The following is a 24,469-nucleotide window of genomic DNA, read 5'->3' as shown; positions in this document are numbered from 1 at the left end:
AGCCCTGGACGAGGCCCAGTGCCTCTCTGTGCCTCTGTCCCTGTGGTGAACCAGGACCAGAGCATAAGCCCCGAAGCTGGCTCCTTCTCGGCCGCTGGTCAAGGGTCAGCAAGTCGACTACTGCTCAGTGAACAGACCGGCCTGGCCTGCCCCTCCTTCACCCCTCCCTCCCTTTACCTGGGGTGGGGGCGGGGCCGTATCAAGAAGGGTGTTACAGACCCCCCCCCCCCCCCCCCCCCCAACCCCGAAAGGAGAAACCCGCCCCCTCATTCACCAGTGCCAGGCATTGGGTACAGCAGTATGTGGGACAGAAGCTATCCCCCAAAACAGTGGTCTTTCTAAGTCCTGGCACCTGGGACCTGAGAATCTGACCAGATTTGGTAAAAGGGTCTCTGTAGATGTAATTAAGCTAAGGATGCTGGGATGAAATCGTCCTGGACTTAACCCTCAACCCAATGACAGGTGTCCTCATAAGAGAAGGAGCAGGAGATCTGAGACACAGGGGGACACAGGGGAGGCCACGTGGCCACACAGATACAGGATGAGAGGGATGCACCCACAAGCCAAGGGACGCAGGACACAGCCAGCCACCACGAGAAGCTGAGGGAGGAGCACAGAGCAGAGGGGACCAGCCCAGCCACTCCTCTCAGGCTTCTGGCCTCCGGACTGCAAGACAGCAGGTTTCTGCTGTTTTAACCACCCAGACTGTGGTCATTTCTCACAGCAGTTACAGGGCAAGCCAGCGCCGACCCCAGAGGCCCACAGAGGAGGTGGCCGTGCACTAGGGATGCTGGAGCCACCCCCCCCCCCCAACCCGCGCCAGCCCAGCCGTCTCAGCAGCACCAGTCCTCCGGGAAGACAGAGGCTTCTCCGGAAGCCGAGTCTGGGAGACGCGGGACTTTGTTGCTGGACACATTTTCCATGGTGCAGTCCGTGCATTTCTCGGGAACAAGGCAATACGTGTCCCCCTTCCTGTCCTCCCTCCGCTGCCACGTCAACCAGGACCAGGACAGATGTCCCAGTCCTAGGCAATGTCCTTTCCAAGATCTCCTGGTCCCTATCCTACCCTGGTGTCCCCCAGTGACCGCCCTGAACCGGGAAGCACATCCGTGCGGCCAGACCTTCTGCCAGGTCCCACCATCACAGCGCGGCTGCAGTTCCCGCCAGGTGCGGACAGAGCACTCGGGGCACCTGGGCCCAGCGAGGTGGGCCGCAGGGTTGGGGCAGAGCAAGACTGTCCACCTGGTCGAGTGCAGGATGCGATGAAAGTTACCATGGAAAAAACTCAGCCTTTAGAAACTGCAGGAGCACCGTGTCCGTCCTGTCTCCCCACATCCAGCTCGTGTGCCTTAAAGCCAGGAGGTTTGGAAGCCCACCCTCTTCCCCCCAAGGCCACAGCCGCCCCCCATCCCATCTGCTGGGAGGGTGTTTCTTTGTTGAAGGAGACCCGCCAAAGTCAAAGATCAAGGGCAGTCTCTACGCTACACCACACGGCAGCTCTTACATGGGTCCCTGGGGCCAGGACGGCCACCAAGCACTGTCCAGCCTCAGGCGCAGCCCTGGACCACCAGGGAAGTCCCTGATGTCCTCACCTTAACCCGGTGACACCTGCAAAGACCCCACCTCCAAATAAGACCACGTGTACGCATGTGGAATGATGGTGGCTGGCTCTGCAGCCTGGCTCCCTCCGGGAAGGAGAGGCCTCGCCCAGAAGGCAGCTGTCTCTGCGAGGTGAGTCTGGCCCACGGAATATTCCCCGGGCTCTGCCTTAACCTCCAACCTGGTGCACCCAGAGCCCCGGCAGCTCTGAGGTCCCACCCGTGCGGTCCCCGTGGGCTGTGCCGGCCCTGAGGCTCCCCGAGCCCCATTTCCATCAGAGGCAGATGGCAGAGAAGGGACCCATGGATTTGGTAAAACGCTAAGCACAACATCTGGAAGTTTAGATAAAATAAGAATCCACACCTCCCAGCTGAGACTTTGAAACCTTCCGCCCGCCCCACGGGACGAGAAGATGACCTTCACCTCCTGCTTACAGACGCCGCACCCGGCTCCGGGCTCTGGTTTGAAGGCCCCGTGTGGACGATTCTGCCACCTGCCGTTGGGAGTGGGAACAGCCTTTCAAAAGCCCCAAGAAAGAAGCATCGCAGACTCAGGGGGACTCAGGTCAGGGGAAGCCACAGCCGGACCGGCAGGAGCCCCCGTCCTCCCCCACGACCAAGGCGTGCCTGTGGACAGCGCCGAGTACCATTTGAGCCCCCTCGTTGTTTGCACCTGTATACCCCTCTCTCACAGGGAGAGCTGTGTCCCCTCCCGAGGCACACTCAAGTCCTAACCACCGTCATTCCACACGCGTGCACGTGGTCTTATTTGGAGGTGGGGTCTTTGCAGGCGTCACCGGGTTAAGGTGAGGACATCAGGGACTTCCCTGGTGGTCCAGTGCTGAAGACTCCATGCTCCCAATGCAGGAAGCCTAGGTTCGATCCCAGGGAACTAGATTCCACACGCTTGCCGCAACTAAGAGTTCACGTGCCACAACTAAGGAGCCGGTGTGGCACAACTAAGCAGCCCGCCTGCCACAGCTAAGACTCAGCACAACCAAATAAATTAATTAATTAATTAATTTTAAAAAATAAAAGATGAGGACAGCAGGGCGGGCCTGAGTCCAACATGAAGAGGAGAGAGAATCACAGGGAGGAGACAGCCACGTGGAGACAGAGGCGGGGACTGGGGTGATATGCCCACAAGCTCAGGAATGCCCAGGAATGCCGGCAACCGCCAGAGGCTGGAAGAGGCAGGAGAGTTTCCCCTACAGGTTTCAGGGGGAGTGCGGCCCTGCAGACACCTTGACCTTGGACTTCTGGCCTCCAAACTGTGAGAGGACAAATTTCTGCTGTTGAAGCCTCCCAGTCTGTGGCACTTTGGGACGCAGCCCTAGGAAACGAGCACAGCACCCAGCGCTGTGTGTCAGCGAGCAGATGCTCAGTTCTCTGCCTAGTTATCTCTTGAGTTTGCGGACCTGCAGTTTCCCTGCCCTGCCCCCTCCACACCCCCTGAAGGCTCAGGCATGCGGGCAGCATCCTTCCCAGGTGCCAAGACCATCCGGACTCGCTGTGAACAGGCTGGTCTGGTGTTTTGAAACCCTGAAGGAATGCATCCCTGACGTGTTTGATGTTGTTGTTCTGACAAGATATAAAACCGTGCTGAAAACCCTGCTTCTCCCAAGCAGCTCCTCAGAGCTATCTGAGAGGCTGGCTTCTGGGCTACAGTCCTCAGCTTGGTTCCGATAAAACTTGGTTCCGATAAAACCAGCTTGGTTCCGATAAAACTCTTTTCTATTCCTATATTAGATTTAAAAAAAAATTTTACTGGAGTATAGTTGATTTACAATTTTGTGCTAGTTTCAGGCGTACAGCAAAGTGAATCAGTTATACATATACACATATCCACTCTTTTTTAGATTCTTTTCCCATATAGGTCATTACAGAGTATTGAGTAGAGTTCCCTGTGCTGTACAGTCGGTTTTATTAGTTATCTATTTAATATATCGTAGTGTGTATTTGTCAGTCCCGGTCTCCCAATTTGTCCGCCTCCCAGGCTTTCCCCCCTGGTAACTATAAGTTTGTTTTCTAATACACCCGTGACTCTACTTTTTTTTGTAAGTTCATCTGTACCATTCTTTTTAGATTCCACATATAAGCGGTATCATATGATACTTGTCTTTCTGTGTCGATCCCTATATTAGATTGTTTACTGATTATTTTCGTCAACACTCTAATTGCCTCGAGGGCCAACGGCAGTCACGTCCTCTTGATGACCTTCTCCCGGTCACCAGTCCCCGTTGGATCCACTGCCGCCTCTGCCAGACCAGAAACTGGACTCGAGGTCCACCCCGTTGACCCCGCTGGGAGACACTCCTGCACGTCCTGTTGGGCATGCCAGGAGCAGGCACCAGACCCTGACCGCCTTTCCCGGGGCCGTTGGTCAGAGAGGGACCTTGAGGGGCGAGGACCCAGCTTGTTCACAGGCCTCCGGTTCCCCTCTTGTGATGCAGCCACCGTGGGTAGCATCCTCCAGACACCCGATGACACCCTGGACGTTGCTTCCCTGTGAACAGCAGTCCTCTGCCTCTGACCTGGGCTCGTGTGTCTTCTGCAGCATCCCTGAAACCGTGGCGGGCTAGCCCGTTAGCTCCCAAGTGGGGCGACATCTGTAGGATCTTGGCCTCCCCTTTCCCCTTTGCCTCTGACCACAGCTACCCGGCAAACCCCCAGTCTTGACCAGTCTAGCTACTGGTTTCTCCCACTCCCACCAGCTGCCAGGTGGAAGGCTCCACTGTGAACGTGCCTGAGGTCTCCCTGCAGCCCAGTGGTCCCCACACCGGTCCTCATCAGCTTCTTTGCTCATCACTGCTACTCTGAACCAAGCGTCCTCACCCAAATTCCCAACCCCCCTGAAGAGAGCGGATGTCCCAGAACCTCTCAGTACCCCCTCCTCCCCCACTGCATCCACATCCCACACCGACCTGTCCATAACCGTCCTCAGCTCTCTCCATCTGTCCCTGAGCAGATGGTGTCCTCCTGCCCTAAGCGAGCCCCGACCCCTGGGCTCCAGGTTCCAGCCCCTCAGCTTCTGCCAGGAGCCAGGTCCATTCATGGGCCTTCGTCCCGTTTCTCACTCCCGTCCTTGACTCCACGGACACCCACGGGGCACCTGGAGCCAGGGCTGCACAGGGCACGAGGTAGTCCTCTCAGCACGTGTGAGCTGGTCAGAGGCTTGTGACAGCCTGGGAGCCAGGTTTCATCATCCCCGCCCTCCAGATGAGGAAATAGAGGCAGGAAGGTTAAGTACCGGGTTCAGGGCCCTCGGGGGCTGGCCATCCCGCCAAAATGACCAGGCCTCTTCCATCCCCACACTGCTGCCACCTGCCAGCATCACTGCTGTCCCCTTTGTACCCTCCCCACTCCCAGCCTTCAGCCTCAACCCCTGTGGCCCCCTTGTGCCAGTGGCCCCCTTCTCATCTCCGCTGAGATGACCCTGATCAATGTCGCTGTGAAATTGTGCTGTCACTGCGTCTGACCATGAGTGAGCACCACGTGGGCTCCTGGCCAATCCAGTGGAGGACGGCTCTCCTCTGTCTGCCCCCAGGAGCCACTGGCACAAGGGCGAGGGTGGGCGCTGGGGCACAGGCTCTGGAATCCAGGGCCCCTGCTCTCTGTAGATGTGTGAACTTCGCAAAGTGACAAGCTCTCTAGGACTGTTTTCTCTTCGGTTGAAGGGCGTAATACGGCGCCTCATGCACGAGCACAGGCAGTATTTGCAATATACCTGGCCCTCAGCAGAGCCTCAGTGAACAGCATGACCACAGTTAGCAACTGACACTGAGGTGGCACGGGCTGTGCAGGGCACTGTGCACAACCCAGGTCTTAACTCACTGACTCCTCGCGACAGCCATGGGGGAGCAGGAACTATTATCATCCCTACTCAGTAAAAAAAGGAAACTGAGGCAGACATAGCATGAGTGTCCAAGTCCAGTGGACAGAAGTAGGGGAGCCGGGATTCAAGCCCCTGCCCTGAGTCCACACGCCCAGCTGCCGTTGCTGAGCCCCTATAATAAGGGGACTCAGGAGAGGGGTCAGTGGGCACCCCAAGCCCAAATGGCTTAGACTGCCCTTTAGGGGCCCGACTCAGGCCCACCCTGCGGGAACCGGCAGAGCAGACTCAGCCAGGGGCTATGGCTGCCAGAGAAGGGGGCTCCCTCTCCCCACGGGGCAGGGCCCCAGGCGGGTGTGACCCGGCCCCTGGTCCCCAGGGGGAGGCAGCAGCTGTCCCCACCCCGCCTCAGCAGGCCAGCGGGGCTAGAAGCAGGTTGCTGCCTCTTTTTGCACACTCAGCCCTCTTTGAGACCTTAGTCTTTCCAGGAAGCAAAGTACCAAAGCTATTTCGGTATCTGTGGTACTTTCGTCCCTCCTGTTTCTGTGGCTGCTGACGTCCAGGTAGAGGGAGGGGGAGGCTGAGGACCTGCTGTGTGCAGAGCTCAGCACCCTCCCTCGAGGGACGTCCTGGGAAGGAAGGCCAGCCACCCTGCAATTGTTCACAGACCGGGATGGCATCCAAGTCTGCACAAGCCAGGAGGGCTTTGGCTAATCCTCAGGGCCGCACCAGCTGGCGGCCTCGGGCACCTGGGCAGAACTCCCCAGACCTGTTTCTGCAACTGCAGCATGTATACAAGAGAGCATTTACAGCCCTGGGCTCTTGTGAAATTCAAAGAATTAAGAAAGGGGTTATAAACTCCAAAGCGCAGTCATACGCCAGGAGCTGGCTTCTCAAAATTGCCTAGCTAACAGGGCACAGAAACACACACACACACAGAGCAGGTTGCCCGGCACGTGTGGAGCCGACGATTATATGAAACAGCAAAGAACTAGCAGTGAGGGTAGTTAATGGCAGTGTCTCCTGGGGACAGGGCTCTAAACTGAGTATTGGAGGATGGATACAGTAGGGGTGAGTCGAGAAGCCTTTCTGGTGGGGGGAGTAATCTGGGGTGTGACTAGAGGCAGTGGAAGGCCAAAGTGACCAACCGGGTGAAGATAACAGGTGCTGACATTTGTAAATTGTCATGGATACAGCCCTTGTGTCTCCAAGACAACGGGTCAACGTGGATGAAGATGAGGTTGCCCTGGAGTCTGTGGGTGCCAAGACCAGGGAGCTGAGGTCCCTGGCAGGGCCTGCAGCTGCCCAGGGTGCCGCTAGCTGCAGGCAAGATCACTCAGAGCAAGAAAAGATCCAATTCTAGTGCCGGGAGAAGAAGAGCAGAGGCAGCAACAAGGAATCCTGGTTCGGCCCTTGATGGAGTGACGAGGCCCCGTGCCTCGGTGTCCCCTTCCGTGGAGCAGGGTCGGGAGCTCTGCTCCCTAGGCGCGGGGAGCACGTCTGCATTTAGCAGAGCCCTGGGCCCATGTCCCCGTCGCTCCATCCATGAACCCGCGGTCAGAAAGGCGGGGGTGCTCAGGAAAGAGCTCTGCTCCGCGGGCCGCCGCTCCTCCAGTCCCCGAAGCCCGCGCTGCCCCTGCTGTGCAATGTTGACACTCTGGGGGGAGGGCTAGTCCGGGTGGTGGTCACACCGGGCAGGAGGTGCGTCCAGGGAAGTGGTCTCCCCCGGCAGGGGTCCGCATCCAGGGGGCGATCACCCTGGACGGAAGGAGTCCCAGTCCAGGGGGCGGTCACTCTGGGCAGGAGCCGGGGTCCCATCCCGGAGGTCCGCTGCACTTCAGCCGAAGCTGAATATAGTGGCGTGGACGTCGTGCCTCAGGTCTGGGATCCAGGACGTCCCCAGCAGCCCGCCGCACCCTGGGGGGTGGGGGCGGGCGAGCACCCGATTTACTGTGGGAGGAGCGCTCGGCACGTGACTCCCCTCTCCCCGTGGGCCTTCCGCTTCGCCTTGGCAACCTGCCTGGGCCCCGCCCTTCCCCGACGCGTAAACAGGAAGTGGGCGTGCGCGCGGCGCGCTCTTCCGGCGCAGCGACGGGCGGGAGCGATTGTGAACGGCGGCGGGCAGGACCAATCGCGGAAGACAGCGGGGGACGATCCAATAGCGAGGGCCGGAGGGGGAGGGAGGAGGCGGAGCCTGAGGCGGGGCTGGCGAGGCGGAGCCAATCGCGGCGGGCCTCAGCGCGGAGCGGGCCCGTGGGCGGGGCCGAGGGTCCGGCTTAGGCGGCGGCGGCGGCCGAGTCGGGTCCGGTCCGGGTTCGCTCGGTGGCGGGCGCGGCGATGCTGCAGCTGCGGGACTCGGTGGACTCGGCGGGCACGAGCCCCACGGCGCTGCTGGCGGCTGGCGAGGAAGTCGGGCCGGGCGGCAGCGTCGGTGGCGGCGGCGGCGGCGGGGGGCGGCTGGGGACGGGCACTCCGCTGCGACAGACGCTGTGGCCGCTCAATGTCCACGACCCCACGCGGCGCGCCCGCGTCAAGGAGTATTTCGTGTTCCGGGTGAGGCTGGGAGCGGGGGCGGGAGAGGGCGTGGGTGGGCGGGGCGGGCGAGCGGGCGTGACCTGTGACTTCCGCCCCCGGCCCGCCCCGCACGCTCCCAGCAGCCTGGCACCATCGAGCAGGCGGTGGAGGAGATCCGCATGGTGGTCCGGCCCGTGGAGGACGGCGACATCCAGGGGGTGTGGCTGCTGACCGAGTAAGGGGGCGCGCGCTGGGGAGGGGGCCGGGCGCCTGTGCGCCCCGGGCGCCGAAGTAACCGCTGCCGCCCGCAGGGTCGATCACTGGAACAACGAAAAGGAGCGGCTGGTGCTCATCACCGACCAGGCGCTGCTCATCTGCAAATACGACTTCATCAGCCTGCAGTGCCAGCAGGTGGTCAGGGTAGCCTTAAACGCGGTGGACACCATCTCCTACGGAGAATTCCAGTTTCCCCCGAAATCGCTCAATAAGTAAGTGTGTTGAACAGAGAGCCCACCACCAGGGCCTCTCAGTCAGCGCTTCCGAAACCAGCCTTCAGTGAATGTCTTGCTTCAACAGCAAGAGTGTAGAGACAGGTGACTTGTGCCCCACAGGGTGCGTTTGAAGGAATTCTGGCACAAGAGACAGTTACTAGGCTTGTAGTAAAATGAACTCAGGGTACGTTAAAATAGGCCCGACGTGGGTATTCTTCAGATAAGAGCCAAACTCAGCATTTTACTCCCGCCAAGAAAGGATTACACCTGTCACCTCAAGCTCTGTTGTGGTTAATTTTTAAAAGAAAAAGGTAGTGTGTCGCTTTGATTTGCAGATATTACTGAAGATTAAATTTGGAAACGTTTGATGGCCAGTTTTCAAGAGCTGATCTTCATCTGTTAGGGAGGTTTCTGAAACGTGAGAAACCTGGCCATCAGTATACTCCGTTGAATTAAACGGTATATTTGAGAGTTTTGATGAAGAGATTTGGGGAGGGAATTCAGGAAGCTAAGATAAGCTCAGAATTTTGGCCAACAATAAGATGCTCAGGGAAAAGGATTTAAACTTGCAAAAATATTATTCGTTTAGTTAGCACAACTAAGACAGTGCTTTCAGTTTGTCATGTTTTAAAGTGCTGAAAGCTGTCGTTATTAGACACGCCATTCCTGTCAAACCCCACGGGTCCTTCACTGTTGTGAAATGTCATCAGTCTTATCTTTACCGGTGGAACAGCTTTTTAATCTCACACCCACGACTGAGCAGGTGCTCGGGGGCGCCATGGCCTGCTGTGTGAGGTCTGGTCCCTTTCTTCCCACTCGGTAGGCGGGAAGGTTTTGGGATTCGCATCCAGTGGGACAAGCAGAGCCGCCCGTCCTTCATAAGCAGATGGAACCCCTGGTCCACCAACGTGCCATACACCACGTTCATAGAGCACCCGATGGCCGGCGTGGACGAGAAGACGGCCTCTCTGTGCCAAGTAAGAACACACACAGCAACAGCAGCACTGCCCAGTGGACGGGAACGTTCCGGGCCTGTGCTGCCCAGGGCGGTGGCCACACGGGGCTGCTGAGCAGTTGAACAGCGGCTACACAGAGAAAATAAACTCTTCTTTCCCATAAATTCATTTATTTAGTTTTTCTTTTTTTGGCTGTATGGCTGTGTGCGGGCTTTCTCTAGTTGCCGTGAGCCGGGGCTACTCTTTTTTTTTTAGAAGATGTTGGGGGTAGGAGTTTGTTAATTAGTTTATTTATTTTGGGCTGTGTTGGGTCTTCGTTTCTGTGCGAGGGCTTTCTCTAGTTGTGGCGAGCGGGGGCCACGCTTCATCGTGGTGCGCGGGCCTCTATCGCGGCCTCTCGTTGCGGAGCACAGGCTCCAGACGCACAGGCTCAGTAGTTGTGGCTCATGGGCCTAGTTGCTCCGCGGCATGTGGGATCCTCCCAGACCAGGGCTCGAACCCGTGTCCCCTGCATTAGCAGATTCTCAATCACTGCGCCCCCAGGGAAGCCCCCGGGGCTACTCTTTACTGTGGTGCATGAGCTTCTCATTGCAGTGGCTTCTCTTGTTGCAGAGCACGGGCTCTAGGCACGCAGGCTTCAGTAGTTGTGGCACGTGGGCTCAGTAGTTGTGGCTTGCAGGCTCTAGAGCGCAGGCTCAGTAGTTGTGGTGCATGGGCTTAGTTGCTCCGCGGCATGTGGGATCTCCCCGGACCAGGGCTTGAACCCGTGTCCCCTGCACTGGCAGGCGGATTCTTAACCACTGCGCCATTGGGGAAGCCCCAAATAAACTTTTGGTTTTTAGAAGTTTGTTAACTTACGTCTAAATAGCCCTGTGTAGTTAGCAGCTGCTGGTCAGCGTAGCTCTACGATGGGGTCCTCTGTGGCTGTGGTCGTCTTGGAGAAGGGTCCAGAAGGGCTTCGGGGTGTGGCAGGTGACCCCCGCCCATGGTAGAGCTGGGCAGTCTGCGTGCTCAGCAGGAGAGGAGGCCTTGGGGTGGTGAGAGCCGGGTCCAGGACTGGCGACAGGCCCCCACTTGCCAGCTGTGCACCTTGGCCTGCTCACCGCCTGGTGGGTGGTGGGGAGGAGTAGGTGGGTCACTACGGCAAAGCCACGTCGACCGGCAGAGTGAGGCCCGTGAGGACTGGCTGTAGCCAGTCACAGGTGAGCGCAGAGGTGAGGTGTGACGCTTGGAGGGTGACGCGGAGGAGATGAGCCCAAGGGCTGCTGGATGCGTCTGGGCAGGCGTCTCTCCAGGGTGGGGACGGGCTGACACAGACGCGTGGGGGATCATCTGATCAAGCTCCCTCTCTTCTCTTTACAGCTGGATGGCTTCAAAGCTCTGTTAATCCAAGCTGTCAAAAAAGCCCAGAAGGAGAGTCCTCTGCCGGGCCAGGCTGGCGGCGTGCTGGTCTTGGAGTGCCCCCTCCTCATCGAGACCTATGTGGGGCTGATGTCCTTCATCAACAACGAGGCTAAGCTGGGCTATTCCATGACCAGAGGCAAAATCGGCTTCTAGGCACCACACGCGCACGTGGGTCTCTTCCCTGGGAGAGCCAGGCCGATGGGACCCTGGGGGCATCAGGCCTCTGGCCAGCTCCACTGCCGCTGGCAGGGTCCGAGCCCCTTACCTGTAGGGGTCTGGGCACGATTAGCATAGTCAGATGGACCATATACTTTAGCTGGATACTGGGCATCTGGTCGCGTGAGCTCCAGACAAAGCAGAATGAATATCGCTGTCACCGTCCTGGCCGGCATCTGCTTCCTAGAACCTCAGTTTCCGTGCCCCCCACCGCTGGGGTCTCCATCTGGCTTCCCGTGGTCCCTCCCACCCCAGCCCTGGAGCATGTTAATAATAAACGGCACCGCAGCTACATAGATCGCTGCATCCAGGGAGGCGCCTGAGACTCGGTGCCTGTGGTGGTTTACAGTTGCTGTCCAAATCTGCATTTGGAGATTTAATCCACTTTCTTAGAGCTAATTTGAAAGAAGCCAGCAGGCACGAGCTCATCAAGAGACGGTCTGCCTTGTCAGCTCCTGAACGGACGGACACTGGCTTATGTGGAAATATGTGTTCGGCCTAAAGTCACACTTTTTCTAAAATTAACCTATATTGTGTTAATAATACTTATGGCATCTTTCCCAGGCCCAAAAAGGTTTACAGAAAATCAAGACAAGTCATTAGTCTGAGAAAGTCACGTTGATAAGTTCTTTGCACACAATTTTGTCAACTCGGTTAAGTTTGTATTGTCATATTCATATTGAAAAAGGGAATTGCTTAGTTTGCTTGTAAAGAATGCACTTCTGAAAAGGAACCACATCAGAGTCTCCTGACGCAGCTCACCCCTAGACGCCAGCCCGGGGGAAGTCGTTCCCGTCCACGGCTGAGCGGTCTGCTGGGAGCGTCTGTTGAGGATTTAACTGCTGGCCCGCCGGTTCCTCCTCATTATTTCTGACTCTGGCGTAGCTGTGGTCAGCATGGCCGTGATTCGGATGCAGGGTCCTGTCCACATCGAAAGGCTGCCTCACAACTCCGCCTGGGTCCTGAGCCTTTGCTTTCGATCTTGTAGTAAAGACATTTAAAATCTGAGTTGAAATATTAAAACAGTGGGTGTCATTCCTTTCTTAAAAAGTTATTAAAATAGGTGCAACAACCAAGAAAGTGTCCTGTTAAATGAGAGAATCTTAAGAGCATGAGCTGTTCTGTGCGCTGGTTTTGAGCCCTTTGCTGTGTGCACAGTGAGGGTTCTGTACCACTCGCTCCCCTCATGGCCACCAGGGAGTGGTGTGCACTGCCCAGCCTCTACCTAGGGTGACAAACCCTCATTCCCCCACCAGCCTTCTCAGCCCTGGCCGCCTTCCTGAAGCACCCGGATTGTTCCAGGTGGACAGCCAGAGCGGATGGTCCCTGCGGGGAGCCGACCTTGACCCAGCCGCCCCAGGGCCTGCAGCTCCAGCCTCCCTTGGAGGTACAACCCCACCCCGGGTGCTCAGGGCTCCCCTCCTCTCCGGAACAGGCCCCATGGGACCCACAGGCCACTCTCCAAAGCGTTCAGTGACAGAATGGAGGCTCCGAGCAGAGCGGGTCTTGTGTGAGGGGGACTGGCCGCTTGGGGCACAGTTTCCCTAAGACAGTGAACCCCAAACTTAAAACTGACCTAGAAAACTTTCCCGTGACCTAAACCTTTGAAGAAAGTAAGCAAGAGACATTTTATGAATTAGCAAATATTTATTTTAAGTAACAAAAATTAGTTTCATACCATACATATTAACAAAAATGGCTTGCTGTAGAAAAACAGAAGCAAAGCGCTTCCTCCGGGCCACCCCAGTGGGAGACGCAGCACCAAGAAGCTCTGCTCCTTTCCCACGGCCAACACAAGCCAAGGTCTCCCACCTTGAGCCACGTGGGCCTGATCGTGCACGGGTCCTACGTGTGGTCACCCCTCTGCCCGAAGGCTGTGCCGACTCCCTGCTCCGTCTCCAGGAAGCACAGGCAGAAGTGGTCCTTGCTGAGGAGGGCCAGGGAGTCCCCGCTCGGGTGCCAGCACACGGAGAGCACCTGGAAGTCACCTGGAGGAAGCCAGGAGGTTAGAGCAGGATAGACCAGCGTTCCAGGGTGACCCAGCTGGAGCCCCAGAGTTCAGCAGGTGGGAAGGCTCCCCCTGGCCTGGGACGCTAAACGCCGCGGGCCCCAGTCAAGTGCGCACACCCGGCGGCCCTGAGGTTTATGGAAAGGTGCCTCCCGAGAAGGGCTTTCACCTTCTGCTCGAGGCCGTGTTTGCTCGCATCCCCGCTTGCGCTCACCTTCCCCGGGTACCTGCACCGACACGCAGCCTGCCGGCGACCACAGGTACACCTTGCCGCCCCCCGTGCAGATGGCCAGCCGGGCCTGCCGTGGGTCCCACTGGAAGCAGCGCACGGCGGACAGCTGCTCCAGCACCGCGAGCAGCCTCAGCTTCTGGATGTCCCAGATCCAGACGGCGGTGGGGACACTGTCTAAGGAAGGAAGATGTGAACAGGCCCGTGGTCACCCCTTGCTCCCCTGCTTGAGTCCCCGTGCCGCTCACGCCTGAGGACGGATGCTGCCTGGGGTCTCAGCGGGGGAGGGCCCTCCCCGGGGCTGCCTGGCACACACGGGAGTCCTGTCGGCCTGAGCCCTGCTCCTTCCCAAAGAGGGACATAGAGGGAGCAGAGGCCAGGGCCTGAGGTGCAGCGGCTGGGCGGCTGCTGCTCCGATGGGCCCAGTGACCCGAGACGCTTCTGCAGCAGGACAGGAGGAAGCACGTTCGGGAGACCCGCACCCCGACTCTCCTTTCAAGCCATTCGACTGCCCGGCCCCGAGGGAGCGGTGAGGGGACAGCACACACACGTGGACGGGCCACTGACCACTCCTCGTCGCCAGGAAGCAGTTGTCGGGACTGAAGGCCAGCGCCCCGATGCCGATCCTGGGGTTGGCTCTGTCGGCGGCAGGCTTCAGCGTCTGTAAGGAGACCGGCACCGAGGCAACCTCGTCTGGGCGTCAAAAGAGAGAGCACCCTGAGCCTCCCCGCGGGGCGAGGGCCTGCGGTCCTGCCCACAACCCCCTGTGGGGCGAGAAGCAAGCACAGGGCAGGATCTTACGGAAAACAGGGCTCGGTGGGAACTTGGCTGCGGCGCACAAGGCCTGTCCTTGCGCCCTCCCCTGCGAGGCCGTGTTTCCGGAGCTGCGACGGGCCAGGCGCCACTGCAGGGCCTGGTGGCCGTCCCAGTGGCTCCTCTGACGCCCTAATTACGCCATTTTACAGACGAGTAACGTCCCAGGTCCCCGACACAGCTGCGGCATCTCCCTGAGCCCTCTGAGGGCCCTGCTCACCCAAGGAAGTCAGTGTTCATTAAAAAGTCGCCCTCAGAGGACCAGCCGTCAAATGAGGATTCCCAGGGCTTGTATTCAGTCAACAGAGCCAGTGGCCAGGCAGCCTGCTGGCTCACAGCTAAGAGAGACGCTGGCTACCAGGCATCGCAGGAAAGGAGAGGATTTGAAAAAACAACAAGGAGCGTCTGGAATCTACCTGGACCCAGAGGACTCTTTTTTCCATAATAAAAGGAAAGGAAAGGGGAGGAAGAGAGAGGCCCCCATCCCGGGCCCAGCTGCTCACATTCGCTCTCCGTGGAGGACAGGGGTCCAGCCGCTGCTCTGGGCGGAGGGAAGGCCAGGCGGCCCAGCACCAGTGGCGGGCTCTTCTCGGCCTCCTTGTACACCACCTAGAAGACAGACGGCCCGGGCAGGATGTGCAGCCGCGGCCCCGCTCACCGCGCCCTCCTGGGCACTCTCCACGAGGTCTCACCCCCAGGCCAGCACTTCAGTGGGGACGGGTGACAGACGGGCCAGGAGCGAGGCGGCGTGCGTCACCGGAGGCCTGACGGAAAGGACGAGCGGCCCGACACCTTCAGACCGCACCGGCCGCGGGGTGGAAGGACCTCCAGCGAACCCTGTGAGGCCTGGGGCGGCGCCACCCGACCCGGCCGCCTTCCAGTCCTGTTCCTGCAGCTCCAGCAGGTCCTCCAGTCCCTGCCGGCGTCAGGGCTGCTTCCCTCCTCACCACTCACCCATCTTAGGTCCCTCACCAGCAGACAGCTCACTGGGTGTCTGCCCCATCCCTGCTGTCCCCCAAGGCGGGCTGTCGCTCCGGGTCCCTAAGGTCTCCGAGCACCCAGACCGGCGCCCGCTGAATAAATGGATGCTTGTTCCCACCTCAGGGCCTCTGCACTCCTGCACTCCTGTGCCTGTTCCTACCGCCGGAACTGCTCCTCCCCAAACCCTGCGCCACCTCCTCCCCGTGCCTGCCCCAGGACCCCTCGGCAGGCAGCCTTCCTACCCACCCGGGGAAGACACCAGCCCTCCCAGCCCCGGCCCAGACTCCATGGGGCAAGGGTCTGCCTGCTCTTCTCCGACTGGCCCAGAGCACAGTGGGTGCGGGTGCTTGGCGCCTGCAGGCAGGGGACCCTGTTCACAGCGCAGAGCAGGAGCTGGTCCCAGAGCGAGCCGCAGGGCTGGGGGCTGGGGAGGGGAAGGACACCACTTTGGAGCCCCCGGGAATGTGGCAGGAGAAACAAAGGCCACTGGGCAAGTCTGACGTTTGAAATGTTACAGTATCAGAAGGTTATGGGGATGTAAGTACCTGTAGCGCCATAAGTAACAGAAAGTGAAAAAGCAGCTTTCGACCCCCTTCCCCAAATACTGTTCAAGCAGAAACGTGCTTCCACACTTACTATTTTGGGATTATTAATGGTCGTGGGATGCCCGAATTCTGTGATCATTTTCCACGTCACGTGGTTAAGAATCCGCACCTGTGGTGGGGGGCGGGGGGGGGGGCGGGGGGGGGATAGAAACCACGTGGTCAGAGCCGCCGGGGCACTGGCCATGGGCTTCACCCCGAGGACGCCCTCCCACCTTTCCGTCGTAGCTCCCGACTGCCAGGAACTGACTGCTGGGGCTCCAGGCCACGGACTTGATGCCCAGGGACCACTCGTAAGCACAGAACGTAGACAGCAGCCGGCCGTCCAGGGAGTAGAGCAGGATCTTGTACTGCCGAGACATTGAAATTGTTACTGAGCTCAGCGCGGAGGCAGTGAGACTCGGGGCGGGGACACTGCCCTCCCCGACGGCGGTGGGAAACGGGGACGTGGGACCACAACTAGGGGAGCCAAGCGGTAACACGGTGGGAAGGGGGCTGGGCGCTAACGAGCTCCTCGGCTCAGAAGTGGGACCACAACTAGGGGAGCCAAGCGGTAACACGGTGGAAAGGGGACCACAACTAGGGGAGCCAAGCGGTAACACGGTGGGAAGGGGAACCAGGCGCTAACAAGCTCCTCGGCTCGACGTCTGAAAGACGCAGTTAATGCTCTCGGCGTTCAGAGGCCGTGAGAGAAATACTGGCGTCGGCGCTTAGAGCAGAAAGGGTCCCGAGTGGGCTGTCTACCTCCAGGCAGGAGTCCCAGGCGGCCAGCACGCAGCCGTTGGGGGCCCACTCGATCCCGGCCAGGTCCTGCGTGTCCGTGTCAAAGTGCTTGCCGAGGCGGGCGGGGGGAGAGATGAAATTGAAAATGTTTTCAACAGATACACGAACGTTTATTTTATAACTGATGTGTTAACATTCAGTATTTAATATCCTCATCTAGCCACGGACAGAAACGTGTACAGCCGTGTCCTCCTGCTGTGACGTCCGGCCTGAGCGCTGGGGAGGTTCCAGGCCGGGCACACGGGGCTGCGACGTGGCTCAGGCCTCCGTCCGCCCCGCGCCTGTACCTGCTTCTTGCCTGGCTGAGTCTTGTGCCTTTAAGACCAGCCCAGGCAAGACCCTCCCAGGACATCCCTGCCCCGTCGAGGAGGCCTCTGTCTGGCGGCATCCGGGGGTCCTGCCCGGCCCTGTGCGTCTGTGTCCATGGCCTCCTGCCCCACGCAGGAACGTGCTCAGTATTAAACTCCGGCTCACTCTTCCGCCTGATGCAGCCACACGTATGCAAATACCACGGAACCAACAGGAAGGGAGGTGGCACCAACCTGGTGGCCTGTTAACTGTGAACACACCGCAAGCACGCGTCATCTCAACACATCCTACGAACGCCTGCCGGTGTGCGTGCCACGTGGTTACAGGCAGCACCGGCCTTTGGGAATGTGGAATCACATTGCTCCATACCACGCGGAAGATGCCCCGGAACCTCAAACGCACTCCTCCCCTCCCCCCACGCCCCAGGGTCACTCCGCTCCCAGGTGGGGACAAGTCTCACCCGCAGGAGCTGCCAGTCACTGCAGACCAAGATGCTCACGTAGTCTTTGCAGTCCCGCCGCTCGGCCAGCGCCAGGTAGCGGCCGTCCCTGGTAAAGGTTATTCCTGCCGAGAAGAGTGAAAGGTCCCGGGATCGAGAAGCAGATTGCAGCAGTGGTTTTCAAGTTAGAACGAGAAAGAGAAAGCAGGTCTGAAGAGGGGGACGTGGCAGCAGAGCCCAGCGTCCGCGGCAGGGAGTGTGTGTCTACACAGGGCGGGGTCTCCACACCCTTGCTCAGACTTCTGACCTGCAGAGAACCTGCGAGAAATACACAGTGACCTGAGCCCTGATGAGCCCCAGACCATTACTGGGAAATGTGGTGCCCTACGGAGTGTTGTGGTCTTAGGAAATTAACCGCAGGAAACTCAGCTGGTTCAGAGCAGGCTTGTCATGATGTTTCCTATTTTTACTTTTGAATTTAAATTTGGGAGAAGTCAATTCAAGGTAAGAATCTGGCTGCAACCAGACTGTACTTTCTGGGTCCGTATTAGCGAACCGAGCCCGTGGCCACATTTCATACCTCATGGGTCAAAAGAACACCTAAATGACAAAGCTGTCATTTCCACCAAGAAGGGTGTGTGTCATCTGGAGAGACACTGATATTCAAACTATAAAAATAAAAAATGAGTGTACAATTGCACACCATTCACACGTGAGGTTCAAACTGCTGACGGCAAGAGAAAAAATGGAAAAATCATTCAAACCATGTACTGCTTCTTTCTGTTTCTTAACTGAAATACCGCCATGTAACTTCAGGACTCAAGAGAGGGGGGTGCCCAACTGGCTCTCGGCTCAGCTAAACCCGCGGGGGCGGGCTCCCCACCGGCACAGAGGACACGTGCCTCTGGCCCTCCTCGGTGATGTCCAGGTGGGACAGGTCGCCACTTCCCCACTCCAGGCCTCACAGAGTTAAGTCAATGGAGGATTCGGTTCAGAATCCGGTGTGTGAGGTGGGGGTGCGAGACTGACATGAACTGGAGGGACCTGAGCACCCGGTCCGGCAGCAGATGTAAAGGGTTTACGTGTAAGTCCTTCTTCTTTGACGTCCTAAAGGACAATATACCCTCCTTAGTCACTGACGTCGCGTACAGGAGAAGCCCTAGAGACACAGGTGGGAATGGTCACAGATGAAGTACTCACTAGGAGGTCTGCGATGTACTTTTAAAATAATCTGGGGGCGGGGGGGTGGGTATAGAGAAAAAACACTGGCTATGAGCTGACACACGGCTGAGGCAGCTCTTGCCTGTGTATGAAATTTTCCAAGGTAAAAATGTCCCCAAGCCCCAAACTAAGACAGAGGAATGGCTTCTGAGTGCCTCTGACCGACTCACCCTGCTGACAAGCCTTAGGGTACTTGATGTAGGACACGGACTTTGTGCACAAGGACCAGACAGTTATCCGCAGCTGCCAGGGGCAAAGGGAGGGAGAAGAGAAAGGAAACAGCATATATTTAGCGTCTTTGGAGAGACCACTCCAAGTCGTAACCAGATCGTCAGCACCCAAGCCAGAGATTCCCGCAGCAGTTCCCGCATCAGCGGTCCTGTGGTGTTTTCTGCCTGAAGACGTGTGTCAAACTCACATTTTACGATCGTTACATTTAAATTTTTTTTTGGCCGCACCACACGGCTTGTGGGATCTTAGTTCCCTGACCAGGGATGAAACCCGGGCCACAGCAGTGAGAGCGCAGAACCCTAACCACCGCTGGACTGCCAGGGAAGTCCCATGTTTGTTAAATTTAATGCTCCTGGTCCTTGGTTTTCATTTTGTGACAATATTATCTGAGTGACAAAGTTAAATACAAGTGCGTTTTAGTTCAAAGTACAGTCATCCCTCCTTTTCGGCCTAATTTATGTTTTATCACAGGCACGTCTGTATAGGAAACAGCAGCATATAGAGGGTTCAGCACTGCAGGGGTTTCAGGTATCCATGGGGTCCTGGAAGGCATCCCCTGCGGATAAGGGTGGGGGGATGCTGTAGTCACAGTTTTCACATAATAATAACCCTAAACACGCTGCTTAGAGAAACACGTCTAGGAGGGAAGCCACGCAGGACACTCCTCAGTCCTCTGAAGCAGATGAAGGGTGAGCAGCTCTGCCTCACCGGGCAGCCCCAGGCTGGCAGGGACGGGAAGTGGCCCGACTCTGCACACGGAGGCCTCTGCGGAAGATTTCTGGGGGACCCACCGTGGGCACATCGCGCAGGTAGCGACAGCTGTCCAGGCTGTTGCAAAATGGCCGGAAGCAGACGTGTCAGTGAGGGACCGGCGAGTGCGCCAGGGATGGATGCCTGGGCTCGAGGAGGTGCGCTCGGGGTCGGGGTGGGGGGGTACCCAGAGCCTCCGCACTGTCACCCCGGCCCTGTGAGCAGGCGAGGCCCCCGCACCCAGGCACGGGGAGGGCTGCTGGAGCCGCCCCAGACCCCCTCGGAGCCTCAACGTGAACAATCACCCTTGACCGGAGTTTCCAAATGTTTCTTTTGGAAAAGCATGTCCACACCGTTCCCATCGGCCGTCAGGGAAGGTAAATGGGCGCCCTGCCACCTCCAGCTCCCGCAGCCCCCAGGCCAGTGGACACGGAAGCTGTGTTTACCAGGCGTGGTTGTGAGGTAAGGAACACGGGCTGGAAAACTGCTTTCATCAAATAAGCATAGCTTTAAAAACTGTGGGACTTCACATGAAGTAAAACGCAGGGCCCCGCGTTTCTGTACCAGTGTGATTCCTGCAAGCTAGGCCCTTTTTCTTTTTTAGCTTAGGAGGTTTAAAAAATGAATTAACTGCATTTTCTCCACATTGTCTCTTAGGAAAGAAAAGAATCTGATGGAAGAATCTGATGTCCTGAACTGCCTCTGTGAAAAGCTCACGTGGCATTTAGGGGAGACAAGGGATGCAGACAAGCTGCAGGGTTGGCGGCACTTCTGGGCTGTACTCAAGGTAAAGCGCTTGTCCATCTAAGGCAAAGGTACAGGACGTGCAGACGAGGCATGGCCCAGGAGTGAGGCTCACCCTGACGACAGGCTTGTTCCCTGTAAAACCTCCTGCTCTCGGAGGCCAAGGACGGTGGAAAGGCACACCCTTCCCAGCCCAGCAGGTCTGGGTGTTAAATCCACCTGGACACGCACAGTCGGCGCCATCAGGCCTGGAACACCTGTCCTCCAGGTGAGCGAGGGAGAGGAGGGAAGGCCCAGGGCGCTCCTGACTAGAAGCCTCCAATCCCCTGCCCCATCCACACTTCTCTGTTAAAGGTAGAAAAGACACAAAGCACCTAAGCCTGATTTTTACCCGCCATCCCCCATCAAAAACCGTTAAAAGAAACCCAACTGTGTGTAACCTTAACAAATGCAGTGAGAAAGAGGCAGATAAACACCCGCCTCCCCTCCGTGAGCTCGAGGAGGTGGCAGCACCGCAGGAAGGGAGAGCGCAGGGGGACAGGCCAGAGGTGGCCGAAGGGCAGGCTCCCGGAGGGCCGCCGACCAGGCCCGCTTCTGTGCCCACCCACACACCCTGCGGCGGGAAAGCGGAGGCCAGGGGGCCTTGACCTGGGATTTCAGGTCTGGTGCCACGGCATCACCGTCACCACCAAGGGTCCTTCCAAGGTGTCAGCCCTTCAGCAGGACCCCCCTCTGGGCTGGGCTGTGCTTTCAGGCATTGCCACATTTAAGGGTGAACTGAAACGCTAATCTCGCCAGAGAACAGTCACTTTTGAGAAAGAGTTCCTTAGCTCATCTCCTTTTCCACAACACTTTCTAATGGTCTTCACGTAAAAAATAAGTACATTTTTATTACTTGATCACTGCTGCCGGTGACCTGGAAAATTCCAGTACTTAAGCAAAAATACTTAAAATGACCTTTTCCAACTCAGAGATTGTTTGGAAAATTAACTCAAGAAACACAGCAGGGCTTCCCTGGTGGCGCAGTGGTTGAGAGTCCGCCTGCCGATGCAGGGGACGCGGGTTCGTGCCCCGGTCCGGGAGGATCCCACATGCCACTGAGCGGCTGGGCCCGTGAGCCATGGCCGCTGAGCCTGCGCGTCCGGAGCCTGTGCTCCGCAACGGGAGAGGCCACAACAGTGAGAGGCCCGCGTACCACACACACAAAAAAAGAAACAGCAAACTGACAGCAGCCCACCGAGTTCTTTATCAGTATGGATGTGCGTGGCTTCCCTCTCTTGTTAGAAGTGGAATGCATTCAGAGGTCAAATTCCTCCCGGTTTACAGACGTACACCTGCGTGAACACCCTTGGCCCTTCCCCTGGACTGAAGCAGAGTCAAGAGCTGATACAACAAAATTTAAAACTTTGGAATAAATTTTATAAAGCATGTACAAGATCTATACAATGAAAATATCGCTTAGAAAAAAAAATTTAAAGACTTAAGAAATGAAAAGTATCCTATGTTCGTGGATCCAGAGACTCAGTATTGTTAAGATGGCAATTATCCCCAAATTGGTCTACAGATTCAACGCAATCTCAACTTTAAAATCCTGGCACAATTTTTTTTTTTTCTTTAGAAATTGACTAATTTATTCCAAAATTGATACGGAAATACTAAAGACCCAGAATGTCCAAAACGACTTTGAAAAAGGACAAAACTGGAAAACACACTGATTTGGGTTTCCAGACCTACTATTAAGCTTTAGTGATCCGGAGCATGTGGTATTGGCACAAAGACAGACTAAGAGATCAATGTAACAAGACAGAGTCCAGAAACAGACCCACATACCTACAGGCAACTGATTTCTGACAAAGGTGCAAAGTGGGGAAAGGACAGAAATTCAAGACAAATCACACATCTAAACTTAGGAGCTAACATCATAAAAATTCTAAAAGAAAACAGAAGAAACTCTGTGATCTTGGGTTGGGCAGGGATTTCTTTAGACACAAAGTGCACAAATGATAAAAGAAAAAATTGACCCATGAGACCCCGTCAAAATGAAAGACTGCTCTTTAAAAGAAACTGTTAACAAAAGGAAAAAGCAAGCCAGAGACCAGGAGAGAATATTCACTAAACATGTATCTGACAAAGAACTTGTAACCAGAACCTTACAGCTCAAGAAAAGGACAAACGGCCTAATAAAGAAACGGACGGATGACGTGAACAGACGAGTTACAGGATGGTGGGCACACAAAGGACGCTTAGTATTATCAGTCATATGGAAAGCCCACAACGAGACGCCAGCACACATCCGACTGCCTAACAGAAGAGGCTGTGATGAGCAGCGTTGGTGAGACTATGGAACAAACTCCTGCACTGTTGAGGGGAAGGCTAAACGGCACAGCTACTGCGGAAAAGAGTCCGCGGCTTCTTAAGCTGTAAACATACACCTCCTGGCACCCCCCACTCCAGGTTTTTACCCAAGAGAAAGAAAAACCCGCGTCCGCAGACAGCCCTGTGAGGATATTCACGACAGCTCCATCGGCCAGCGGGTGATACACACACAGGGTGGGGAATCCACACGGGGACACCACTCAGCTCCGAGAAACCGGAGCTGATGCCCACAGACGCGGACGGATTTCAAGAAGAGCATGAGGCCGAGTGATGGAAGCCAAACACAAAACTCTGCAAGCCACGTGGCCCCTCTCACATGGAATCTAAACTGTAAACCAAGAGCGGCAGGAAGCAGGCCAGAGGTGGGCAGCAGGATGACTGGAGCGCGGGAGGTGCCCACTGGCTGGTGTAAGCGCGCTCCGTCCCCCCCCGGGGCGGCAGCCACGTGTCCCAGCTCACGGTCCACACGCTTAAAGTGGGTGAATGTTGCTGTTCATAAGTAGCTCCAATTGGCTTTATTGAGGTAGAAGAAAAAGTTTTCAGGTCGGGGTTTATTTTTTTAAGCCAACTACAGGCTATTTACAACATACGTACTAAAATTTAAGGATACGGAAAGGCTGAAAGTCAAAGGATGAAAAAGATATACCCTGAAAGCCCTAACCACGGAAGGATGGCATTTGATGCCATCATCTGACAAAACACACTGCAGAACAGAAGAAATGAGACGCGAAGAACCGTTTATAATAATAAAAGGCTCAGCTCACCATGAAACCTGGAACAGCTCTAGTAACAGAGCCTCAAAAACACACAAGGAAACCTGGCAGAGCAGAGGCAGCGAGGAGGGCACAGCCCTGTTACATGTTAACATCCTGTAACACAGGAGGGAAACGGGCCAACGATGGCACAGAATGGAAAATCGGAACCGATCACGTCGGTGTAAAGAAATTCAGTTCTTGAGACAGGTGGTAAAGACGGACTTCTTAACAAATCCTGTTGGGAACAGATAAAAATGGATTCACTCCTCACACCACCACTATAAACTCCACGTGAACCTGAAATACATATTTAAATTGTGTGCGTGGGTGTGTATAAAATAAGATATGGAAACTCGACGTCACCAATACTTAGAGAAATGAAAATGCAAACCACAGTGCAGTACCACTGCAGTTCTACTGGACTGGCATCCATTTAACATCCTGGTCAAACCGCATCTCCTACAACCAGGCGACCTCCCCTCCCCAAACGTCCGAGAGAGAACGCCTGTACGGGCCGGAGCAGACGCCCACAATCCATTCCCTGCAGCAGGGACCGCAACAGCTGCAATGCCCAGCACCAGCAGGGTGGCTGCATAAACCGTGGCATGACTTTCCCTACAAGGACTGAAAGAAGCAGTCAAGCCCTCGACGTGGATGAATCTCAAAAACAATATCGAGGGGGAAGAAAGAACCACAACAGAACACAGAGTATGAATTCATTTAAGCAAACTTTAGACAAATGCACATCATAGTGTATGGTGTCTGCACACACACGTGCACACACAGATAAGATCTTGAGGTAAGGACGGACGTGCTTAATGCAAAATGCAGAGCGAGGGGCCCCGCGGGCTGAGGTGGGGCCCACAGACACTCTGCAGTCCTGAGCGTTCTGTTCTCAGGCCTCACGGCAGCGCACAGGCTGCCTGTCAGTGAACCTTGTCCAAAGAGCACGGTTTCTCTTTCACACTGACAGGTGCCTGTCTGGGGGCTGGATTTGGGCCCGAAGAATTATAAGCATGAAGCCTTTTAGATGAGGCTATATGAATAGCTCAAGTTCTCTCCAACAGCCCTGTAAAATGTCAACGTGTGTAACGTGGAGAAACCAGGCCCCCTTCACTTGCTGTCTCCCTCCCCAATGGCCTAAACTGGCAGACATGAAACTCAATATAATGACGAGATGTGTTCACACCACCCCAGCCTTCCCTGATCCCCTAATG

General features: G+C 56.5%; 2 protein-coding genes across 3 annotated transcripts in view; one reads left to right on the top strand and one right to left on the bottom strand.

Annotated features, from left to right (window-relative positions):
• Positions 1 to 7,686: 7,686 nt before the first annotated feature.
• Positions 7,687 to 12,081, top strand: TPRG1L (tumor protein p63 regulated 1 like). Of its 2 annotated transcripts, none has more exons than XM_029230561.1 (5): positions 7,687 to 7,983; positions 8,088 to 8,179; positions 8,256 to 8,432; positions 9,259 to 9,412; positions 10,754 to 12,081. In XM_029230561.1, the coding sequence occupies exons 1-5, from the start codon at positions 7,768 to 7,770 to the stop codon at positions 10,946 to 10,948; spliced, it is 834 nt and encodes a 277-aa protein (XP_029086394.1). In that variant the 5' UTR covers positions 7,687 to 7,767; the 3' UTR covers positions 10,949 to 12,081. The 2 variants fall into 2 exon arrangements, with proteins under 2 accessions (XP_029086394.1, XP_029086393.1); XM_029230560.1 differs by having other exon boundaries at positions 7,706 to 7,983; positions 8,085 to 8,179.
• A 533-nt stretch (positions 12,082 to 12,614) lies between these two features.
• The window catches only part of WRAP73 (WD repeat containing, antisense to TP73), a 16,541-nt gene continuing 4,686 nt past the window's right edge, over positions 12,615 to 24,469 (bottom strand). Inside the window, exons 4-12 of the mRNA XM_029227786.1 lie at positions 18,567 to 18,639; positions 17,197 to 17,300; positions 16,389 to 16,475; positions 15,860 to 15,994; positions 15,679 to 15,756; positions 14,565 to 14,670; positions 13,816 to 13,941; positions 13,234 to 13,425; positions 12,615 to 12,999 (exon numbers count right to left, since the gene is read on the bottom strand). Of these exons, the coding sequence (XP_029083619.1) occupies positions 12,857 to 12,999; positions 13,234 to 13,425; positions 13,816 to 13,941; positions 14,565 to 14,670; positions 15,679 to 15,756; positions 15,860 to 15,994; positions 16,389 to 16,475; positions 17,197 to 17,300; positions 18,567 to 18,639 (1,044 nt within the window). The 3' untranslated portion in view covers positions 12,615 to 12,856. The remainder of the gene's footprint in view (positions 13,000 to 13,233; positions 13,426 to 13,815; positions 13,942 to 14,564; positions 14,671 to 15,678; positions 15,757 to 15,859; positions 15,995 to 16,388; positions 16,476 to 17,196; positions 17,301 to 18,566; positions 18,640 to 24,469) is intronic.

The sequence above is a fragment of the Monodon monoceros genome, unplaced genomic scaffold (assembly GCF_005190385.1).
Source record: "Monodon monoceros isolate NGI ecotype Baffin Bay Population unplaced genomic scaffold, NGI_Narwhal_1 Super_Scaffold_18, whole genome shotgun sequence".
In the NCBI taxonomy this organism is placed as follows: Eukaryota; Metazoa; Chordata; class Mammalia; order Artiodactyla; family Monodontidae; genus Monodon; species Monodon monoceros.
This window is presented reverse-complemented; position numbering and strand designations above follow the sequence as displayed.